The 10,319-nt window shown below is 41.7% G+C and overlaps 1 protein-coding gene across 1 annotated transcript; it reads right to left on the minus strand.

Annotated features, from left to right (window-relative positions):
- Positions 1 to 1,323: 1,323 nt before the first annotated feature.
- Positions 1,324 to 3,539, minus strand: LOC121626920. Its single transcript, XM_041965668.1, has 5 exons — positions 3,485 to 3,539; positions 1,954 to 2,298; positions 1,742 to 1,852; positions 1,612 to 1,629; positions 1,324 to 1,445 (listed from the first exon to the last, which is right to left on the minus strand). Exons 1-5 carry the CDS (start codon positions 3,537 to 3,539, stop codon positions 1,324 to 1,326), a joined length of 651 nt encoding a protein of 216 aa, XP_041821602.1.
- Between the last annotated feature and the right edge of the window lie 6,780 nt (positions 3,540 to 10,319).

A 10,319-nucleotide genomic window follows, 5' to 3' on the forward strand; every position in this document is an offset into this window, starting at 1 on the left:
AGTTATGAAAGCTTAGATTTTACTGTCAGTCCAATGATGAGTAGTCCAAAGCCTATTTGAAGCAGTTTGAAGCCAGGTGCAAGTAAAGGTCTTCATTTTACCTGCAAACATGTCTTAAACATGTCCGTGTCAATGTTTGTTGCGTTTTGCAGCCGTTGCTTACACTGTGAAACCAACTCACTGGAGAAAATAGCATGCAGTGTTCTGTCTCGTCGTGTCTGTTGATGTGTTTGGTTCACTGGCGTCATGTTTTGCCGTGCACTTCCTGTTTTATTGTGAAACCTAACTTTCCTCTTGTTTCAGACCATTGACCTCCTGGTGTCCTTCCCGTCTGTCTGATTGTCTGCCTGCCCTGATTGTTTCCACCTGTTCATTGTTAGCTCGTGTATATATACTCTGCGTCTCCCTTTGTCCTGTGCCAGATTGTCTTGTGACTCTTGTGAACCCTGTGTTCCCTCTCTCATGACCTTGCTAGTTTTTGCCTTGCCTGAATTATTCTTGATTACCTTAGTTTTTTCGTATTGATTGATATCCTTAGCATCTTTTGTTTGTTTTTTTGTATGTAGTGCCTTTTGTTCCCTTTGCAACTTTCTTTCCAGCCTTTGAGATTTTTCCATCCTTGGTGTTTCTGAGTCCTGCTTTTGAGTCCAATGCCCTCGTGCCTGAGTGCTTGTCATACAGCTGAAGGCCAAACTTCCTGTTTTTGACACCTCACTCATGATACAGATACTTTGCTGAGACAGACAGTGCTGTTTGCTACCACAGTGTAACTATGGGTAGTCGGAGTATAGTTGCATTCATTATAACAAACTTGCAAGTGTGAATCATTTTGAAAAACATTTTATTTTTCAACGAGACATTTAGCATATTTTTACGCACATGCATGATCTGATAATACAGTTAAAGTACTCAGTTTCCACCTTTAGGTATTATATTTTCAAAAGACATTTAAATGTTTCTTATTTTGTCTACCTGACAGAAGTGCACCATTGTTCACTGCTTGATTTCACAATTTATTCTGATAAAGCCTCGAGTTAACAGGCCTTGTGATTTTCCCCTCAGTTGTCAAGGTGGTGAGTGTGAGGCAGCAGGTGAAGGACCAAATGCAAACAATGCAGTGGTGAACATGCCAAAGCTTACATGTTCACAACCTAACAATCCAACACTGAATGGGTAAAAAAAACTGGTGTAAGTGCTGCAGGGCTGATGAGAACGGGTGTGTATGCAGGAGGGGATGAATGGACAGACAAAAATTCTAACAGCACATGAACATGATGAAGCATCACTTCTGCTCTGAGCTGCAGCTCCAGACGCTTCCTGAGTCTATCGGCTGGCAGCATAAACAACAAGAGTCCCCACTTCTCTCTCTGATTCAGGCCTCCTGTTTCTGATTGTTGTTGAATACAAACTCAGTGCTCCGCCCTTCAGCTCATCAGAGTCCAGATTCTGCAAATAAGAGGCAGACACCTCTCACATGACTTTGTCAGCATCAATCACACAAGTTCAGGAGTTATTTAACTATTGAAGGACTATTGATTGAACTCCTGGAATGACTCAAAAGTCCCAATCAATATGATCAATGAATAGTCAACAAAATCAAGTTGGATTCACCTCTCTCCATTGTGGATTCTGCTCTTCATTATCTGCTGAAAGACAGAAATAAAATGCCCTTTTAGTGAGCTGTGAAATGTTGCTTTTCATAAATTTCTTGTTCAAATACAGTAAAACCAAGTCCAGTTACCTTTCTGAAGCTTTTTTATTTGAACAGCCAGACAAATGATGACCATGATGAGGAAAACAGTCAGACCGCCAAGCATCACACTCATCAGCTTTGTTATTCCTTCAAACACGTCTTCAAGAGGGATCATTAGATTACACTTGAAATGTTAGTTTGACAAGCACCAAACATGCCACATCAATCAAGAGACGGACCAAACTTTACAACAATCTTACCTTCAACCTGTAAATATGTTGCATGGACAATAACCAGACCTCTGGTTAAACGATATCCACAGAAATACAGTCCAGAGTCGGATAAATCCACTTGTTTGATTTTGAGAAAAAGAGTGGAGCTGTTGGATGTCATTTCAAATTTTCCATTTTCAAATCCACTGCAGAATTTAGCACCCTCAAGATGCTCGAACATGGAGCAGATGCACTGAGGCTGGGTTCTACTGACCACTCTGAACCAGATTATCAGACTGGGAGAACTGGTATAGTTGGAGCACAGCAGTGTGACTTCTTCACCAGGCTGAACCTCCACAGTCTGAGACTGAGAAAGTGTGACAGAGATCCAGCCTGAAACAGACAGCAGAGATATTCATCACTTTTCTGACAGAGGAACAGGAATGTAATCAGCGTCTTTCATGACTTTATTAATCGTGGCAGTACATTTGTTTAAATTATTACAGGATGATTATTACTGATGCATTAACATGTAGGAAGCATTTTCATATAGCAGCTGGTGGAGACGAAGTCATTTTAACTCATTAACATTTGTCTAGTGACACTGTTCAAGTACTTTGGAGTCCTGCTTGGTCACCATTATGTTGCCTGCTCTCTTATTAACCCTGACCCCAAACAACAGGGCCCAATCATGGACGTCAAAATTAAGATCAATCAATAAAAGTTATGAAAGGTTGCACTTGATGAGTAGGTGACGGGCAGTTTGAAGCCAGGTGTAAATGAAAGTCGTCATTTTACCTGCAAGCACAGAGCTGCATTGATCAAGACTGAGTACATGGCACAGTGGAGATGATGGGAACTACACCTGCTGTAGTTCTGCTGTGGTCTGTGGTGTCTCAAACATGTCTGTGTGTGTCGCACCACATCTTGTCACTCTTTCAGAAGAAACACATTAAGAGGAAAGAAGAACTTTACTTTACACTCAGTTATTATATGTAGCATTTTGCAGCTGTTGCTCAAACTGTGAAACTGACTCATTGGAGAAAATAGCAAACAGCTGTAGGCCAGTCATCTTGTGGTTGAGACTTCTCTCACAGGCAGACAGAGACAACACTGAAAACCAAAGACAAGCTTTTAACATGAGATATACAGTTATAGACTGCACAAATATGTATACACAACTTGTCAGGTCCTGGACAGCAGCAGTCACTCTTCATCAAAAATCAACCTCAAAACTAGCAGGAAAATGGAAGCAGGGTCTTTGAGGCCAGTGAGTGCAGAGAGTGGGCAACTGGCTCTCAAACCTACAACCATCTGAGCCTGCTTTGCAGCTCAACAATAAACAAGGCTGTGCTCAAGGTTTAATAAAGAAGTTTTCCGGAAATGCAGCTTTCAAGACATCTAGTGTGGCGTATGTTCAGCTGTTTAAGTTCAAAAGACAGATCTGTGGACGGACAGCTGAGGAAAAATAAAGCTCTGTGTAAATCAAGGTTTCTGATTAAGATTCGTCATGTCGCTGCAAAGACAGAAGACATGTGACAGTGGAGGTGGCTGGGGGCTGCTCCTGCTGTAGCTTTACTGTCATATTTCATGTCTTCAAAACGTGCGGCCTGACGCAGAGTGGATGGTTTCATTTCAACTGTCACACAGCTTCCGGCATCTTTTCACAAGTTTGACACTGATGCGCCATGTGGTGGTAAATGTAACAAGGGGGGAACTAACGGTGCTTTAGATTATAGCATGCATACCCTGCACTTACCCACTAACTAAATGGAAGAAGGGGAGAAATACCACCGTAAAGAGACTGATTTACCTCCAAATTCATGCTTGCTGATCTCTACAAACACAGTGTATGATATGTTGTATCGTCACATTAAAAAAAGGCTTCATGAGGTATTTTTCTTCTCTGGCACATGAAAGCCTTTATTGTTAGTGGTTATGATGTAGAGAGCTGAAGGCCAAATTTCCTGTTGTTGACGCCTCAGTTGCTTTGTTCTGAAGTTATTCACTGCTGCCCTTCAGGACTTGATGATTTTCACCTCAGTCTTGCTCAGACCACACTGTTCTGTCTCTTCCTGTCACACAGGTGATATGATCTTCACTCACTGACTCTCACTATAAACCCTTTGTCTGGGTCCTCGAGACTCCACCTACATTAAACGCCGATCACATTCTACTGCTCTCACATTCAGAAAAAGACAAAGAGAGAGAGAGTTTGTATGAGTATACAATGTTTATTACAAAACTGCATTTTCTTTTATAGTGATGGCAAACAAAAGGCCAACAGCATGAAATGATGAAGCAACTTTTCCTCTCTGAGCTGTCATTCAACATGTTTCCTGAGTCTCTGTCTAGTGACAGTAAACACAACACATGACTCCAGCTGCTCCTCTGATGGAGGCCTTCAGCTGCTTTTTCCTCTCCGATGGAAATTCAGCGCTGCGTAGTTCAGGGCATCAGAGCTCAGGTTCTGTCAATAAAAAGATTTATGGTCAGTCATCTCACATGGGTGAGCTCATCAGAAACAATAACATCAGTCAATGATAAAAAACTTGAAGCAGAAACATAGAAAAGATGGACTTTGATCAGTCTTAATCTCAGGTTACCTCACTGTGCTGTGGGTTCTGTTCCTCTGTATGAGCTGAATTACAGAAAAGAACATCTGTTTAGTTCATTGTTCAAAAATATTGCTGTAAAAACTCTTTGAAAAGCAGGAAGTTGCATTTTTCACTGTTGCATCTTAAATAATAAGTACCTGTCTGAAGTTTGCTGATTTTGACAACCAGACCAAAGACGAGGAAAACAAGGACAATAACCAGAGCGCCCAGGATCACACTGGTCAGCTTCGTTATTTCATCAAACACTTCAACGAGAAAGATCAACAAAGGAAACTTTTTGTCTAATATTCTACCTCTTGTAGATTGAGATCAGTCTTCATTTGACAGGAACTAAAAATTTGTTTCTAATCAAAATGGCGACACAACAGCAATCTTACCTTCAACCTTTAAATGTGTTGCACTGACAATTACTGAATTTCCAGCTGAGTAAAATCCACAGAAATACAGTCCAGAGTGGGATAAATCCACTTGTTTGATCTTGAGAAAGAGGGTAGTCATGTTGGAAGTCATATTAAATTTGTCGTCTTTAAATCCATCACAGAATGATGCGTTGGAATCAGAGCTAAACATGGAGGAGATGCAGCTGACATTATGTCTGTTGGCCAGTTTGAACCAGACTATGTGAGAGGGAAGACTGCTAAAGTTGGAGCACAGCAGTGTGACATCTTCACCAGGCTGAACCTCCACAGTGTGAAACTCAGAAACTGAGACAGAGATCCAGCCTGAAACAGACATGAGATTCAGCCATAAACCTGGAGTTCAACAGGAAGCAAACAGAGCTCGGAAATGATGGAATTAATGAAAAGTACATTTCAGTTCTGGCCAATTACTGACGGACAACTAGCAATTGTTGAATTGAGAAAAAAGTGGGCACATGAGTACTTACAGAAGATACAGAGTAAAGCTGTTTTCAAGGTGAAGTTCATCATTGTGTGTTCAGTATGAGCGCACCACTGCAATGGTTGGAACTGAACTGTGCTCCAGTAAGAACAGTCTCAACGTAAAGAGGCGGAGTGTTCTTGTGTTTATCCGGCTGCTCAGACTCACAACAGAAATTGGTTGTTAATTATTAGCTACAAGGAGTTATTGTCTGGTTTGACAACACTTTGAGTCTGAGACATGTTTTAGCACAAGCTTTGATATTTATATAGATATTTCTAACAATATTTTCCACATCAGGACACTTCAGTGTTGCCTCACAGTCCATTTAAGCCATGGTTCACCAGGTTTCATGTGTGAGAGTAACAGAGCATGACGTGAAGATCAACAGTTATTTGTTCACCCATGTGACCTGATCTCACACTCAAACAAATCTACCAAAAATATATAAATGTTAATATACCAAATATACCAAAGTCACTGAGTCTAAAACCTAAATCTTATTCTCATCTAACAAGGAAAAATGTTCACACTTTAACAATGAGATCCTTCTGATGGAGTTGCTTCATTCATTCATATTATTGGAAAACATGTTTGAATACATTAGAATTGTAATTCCCACAGTTTTTTAAAGCATGCCATCAAAATTCAGCATTTTGTTTGGTGTTTTATTAACTGCTACAAATGATCCAAATAAGAATAAATGCTGTTTGCAGGGCTGTGAGCTGTCATGTCTTATTAATGTGCAGCCTTCAGCAGAGTAAATGCTTTCATATGAGAGTGTGCGGGTGTCACCCTGCAACAGGCACCTTTCTGCAAGAAAGTGTGAGTTTGTGCAGGTGTTGAGTCTGCTGAGTGTGACCTGAGATGAGGGGAGCAGCGCCACAGTTTGATTTCCCGCTAACAAAATGTTCAGAGATGCCGTTTTGTACAAATACTGCTTCATCAGTTCAGACTTTCTTCCCACAGAGCTCATCGCTGACACTCAGTCGTGCTCAGACCACACTGTGCTGTCTCTTCCTGTCACACAAGTGATGTGAACCTCACTCACTGCTGCAGACAGCGGAGCTGCAGACGGTGCTCCTTCTGGCTCCTGCTCCATCAAACACCATCACATTCCTGAGGCAAAATGAAAGAGATGGACTTTGGCTGGGAAAGATGGAGGATGTGGAGAAGAAATGACGGCATTAAACTGCAGCCCGAACAAAACCATCACATGTCGCTGATGAACAGAGAATCCATCACTGAACTACATGGTGTTGGCCAAATGATGATCTCCAGCTCCAACATGAGCTGCAGTTAAATCTGCTGGCAGCACAAACAACACGAGTCTCCACTTCTCTCTCTGATTCAGGCCTCCTGTTTCTGATTGCTGTTGAATACAAACTCACTGCTGCATCTTTATCCCTCAGCCAGGATCACTCTTGTTCTTCCATGAGGATTTTCTGTTAATAAAAATAATGTCACACTGGACTCTCATCCAGATTGTTTAATGTGTCTGTTTCCTGTAAATTCAATGTGTTCGATTGTTCTTATGTCATTTAAAATAACATGTTTATAACAGTAGAGCAGTGTGTGTTTATTAATGAACAAGACATTTTGAGTTTTGCCTCTAGTTGACATCACTTGTGTGTAGTTTTCGATCATCTTGTCCAGGTTAGCAGCATTTTATTCCTTGTTGAACAGAGTGATACACATGGAAAATGCTCTCTGTTGTTCTCTTTACACTGAGCTTCACCACACTTTTTCTTTCCTGCAGGCTCTTCAGTAAATGTGTCTGCAGGACCTGAACACACTTGCTGCACAACAACCTGCAGTGAATCACTCTCCACTGTTTGAGGCTGTTTGTTCTTCAACCAGCAGGTGGCGCTTACATCCATTGCATTTTATTATTGGACTCAATCACCTTGAATCCATGACAGATGATGACTCTGAACCTTTCCTTCATGGCTCTTCTTGTGATACAGCTCTTACAGCACATAAGATTTGATTCAATGTATAAATACTGAACATTCATTCAAGTTCTTGATCCCAGTTTTGGTTTTAGTGGATGAAATTGAACAGAGAATATAAGAGGAACATTACAAAAGCAGACAGCAGCTCGAACAGGCCAACAGGTTCATTTATGTGCAGCACAGAGAGTCCCCTGGAAATGATGTTATGGGAGGGAGACACACTGTCTCAAAGATGAAATAAAGTCATTTATTGAAGAAAAGAAAGTGAAGTAAATACACAAGAAAACATCAGAAGGTCTGACATGTGTCCATCAGTAGTGTCAGTAGTGTAGGTGTGCATGTGGGCTCAGAATGGCAGGTTAGTGTAAAATGTATCAAATAATCAAAGCAACTAACAGCGCCACATAAGCAGAGAGAGAGAGAGAGAGACTACACCCTCCCTCTGACCACTGTCACTCCGTCTGCATGTTTGTGTGGATCATCAAGACCACGTCAACACCAACATCAGCTCATATATGGGAACCTGAAAAAGACATTCAAGCTTAATGCTTTATTCTTACTGAATGGAAACATTGCTGAACACATTTCTAACATGCCATTGTTTGCAATAGGAAGTAAGAAGGCCGCCCACTGGGTGTGGAAGTGATGGGTGGAGGAAACTCCTGCAACGTGGCCTTCTCATCTTGACATGCATGAGGCACTGGGGTCCGAGCCATCAGTTCGTCGTCCTGTCCTCGTTGCTTCATGAATGTGAAGCCTCATCGTTCTCCTAAGTCACTCAAATGTTGCCTCGCGCTCCTCCAAATCCCTCAGAGTGTTCCTCCCTCCCAAGCTCCTCCAGTCCAGCTTCCAGCAGCAAAGAACAGCTGGAAGCACTGAGGCTGGACCTGCTGCAAAAATAAGCAGAAAAACAACACAAATTGATGAATATTATGTTCATTTTATAAATATTAAAATATTATTCATAAGCTGTTCATGTTGTAATATTATGACTTGAAACTGTTCTATTCTTAAATGTTGCATTGTTTGTCACAGTATCAGTCTTTTACCTGCTGCCATTCTGTTCACATGCCCAGCCAGTACTTTTCAATCTCACTCCCCTTGCCAGCCACGCCCACCTGTGCACTCACCTGATCTTCATTTCCAATCAGCCCAGGATTTAAGCTGCTCTCCCACACTCACTCAGGACCAGATTGTTCTTTACCTTCATGCAAGACTCTCCAGCATTACTTTTTGGACTCTCCTGTTATTGAACCTACCTGCCTTTCATTAAGCTTTGTCTTCTGTTTCCCAGTAAACCCATCAGTCTTCTCACTCGACCACAAGTTTTGCCCTGCACTTCCTGTGGTCCGTTGCACAAAAGTAGGATTCAGACATCCAGGATAAGTTATTGAGCCTGGATCAACCAATCCAAAACAACAGAGTTCAGGCTTAATTGGTTGCACAAACGCCAAGCCAGGATAAGTAGACACAGATTCATCAAGCCAGGTGAAACCAATCCTGGATAAGTTGCAGCATACAGTTCCTCAAACAGGGCCCGCAATCAATCACAGATTCACTGATTCACCATGGCATCTTGTGCAGCATACTTCTCCCCATTGGAGCAGGAGATAATTATGGAGGCATATGAAGAGGTGAAAGACCAAATAAAACCTAGACAATTCCGGCAGCGCCGAAATTTTGACAGTGGCACGAGGGGGCTGCTGGTCTTATTTACTGAATCAATAAACATGAATGAATTTAATGGAAATGAACCATCTCTATTATCATCCAAAGTTTCCTTTTATTAACAGAGCTAACGGCACTAATGCTAACGGCGCTAACACTAACGGAGCTAACAGCTAATGGTGCTAATAGAGCTAACGGGGCTAATACTAACAGAGCTAACGGTGCTAATAGAGCTAACGGCGTTGTGCCTGTCTATGTGTATGAGGCTGTCTGTGAGTATTTAACTGTATTTGTGTGTGACTGTGTGTGTGTGTGTATCTGTCGTTGTGTGTGACTGCGTATGTGTGTGTCTTCGTCTGTTTGTGTGTGTGTGTCTGCTTCAACTACACATTTATCAAATTGTACCAAGTAACCAGTTCCTACATGGAGATGTGTCTGGTATATGTGTGTCTGAATTTGTGTGTGTGTGCGTGTGTAACTTCTGCCCCACCTGCTGATAATTACCTCTCTATCTCTCCCACTTTTTACCTGTTCCTGAACAGCTACTATTTCGCTGTCGGTTTCTTCCGAACAACTTGTGATTGTGACAAAACCGTAGCTGCTATCAAAAAACCGATTACACTGTGAGATGCGGACAAGTCTGGGCCAGATGTACGTGTGTTTTATGTCCAGACATTCTTTAGAAAAATGACCAAAGGGTTGATTTATAAAGACACACTCAAAAAACAGGAGATTGCATGGGATTAAATGGAGCAGCAGAGCAGGGCTGCTGGTGCAAGATCCCTCTTTATTTAAATTTGGTAGGGGCTAAACCTTTAAAATTGAACTTTGACGAGAGAAGAGGTTTGTCTACAAAAAGAAATTCTGAGCATTTTTTGAGAAACTTTATGGTCTTGAGATGGTCATAGCTCGAAAACAGTAAGAGATATCAAAAAATGTGCCGAGGTTCATTTTGAGCCGACAAAATTATCTACGTTTTAAAGTTTGAATGAAGTCTCTCGGAGAAAGTATGGCGAAGCAGCGGACAATTGAAAAAGGCTGGCATTCGAGGAAATTTCCCATTCATTTCTTATGGGAAATTATTCACAGTTTTTTGCGAATAACTTGCTGTAAAAAGCTGTAAAAGTTGTAGCACACCATTTCCGATCGAGTCGCACGTTTGCGAGGGTTTTCTCAAAGCTGCGGTACTAGTTGCGCGCGTCTGGCGGAAGATGAAAAATGGGAAGAAAAAACGTAACGTGGACTTGGACAATCCAGCCATCTTCCTGGATGACGACAGTGGTCGGCTGATCAG

The sequence above is a fragment of the Chelmon rostratus genome, chromosome 23, assembly GCF_017976325.1.
Source record: "Chelmon rostratus isolate fCheRos1 chromosome 23, fCheRos1.pri, whole genome shotgun sequence".
In the NCBI taxonomy this organism is placed as follows: Eukaryota; Metazoa; Chordata; class Actinopteri; order Chaetodontiformes; family Chaetodontidae; genus Chelmon; species Chelmon rostratus.

Excerpts from the sequence above, each read along its gene's own strand:
- LOC121626920 (XM_041965668.1), bottom strand. The coding sequence starts at position 3,539 with ATGAAACCATCCACTCTGCGTCAGGCCGCACGTTTTGAAGACATGAAA. Across the intron at positions 2,299-3,484 it reads TGAAGACATGAAATATGACA|GCTGGATCTCTGTCACACTT; the intron begins GTAAAGCTACAG and ends TGTCTGTTTCAG. Across the intron at positions 1,853-1,953 it reads AACATATTTACAGGTTGAAG|ACGTGTTTGAAGGAATAACA; the intron begins GTAAGATTGTTG and ends TCCCTCTTGAAG.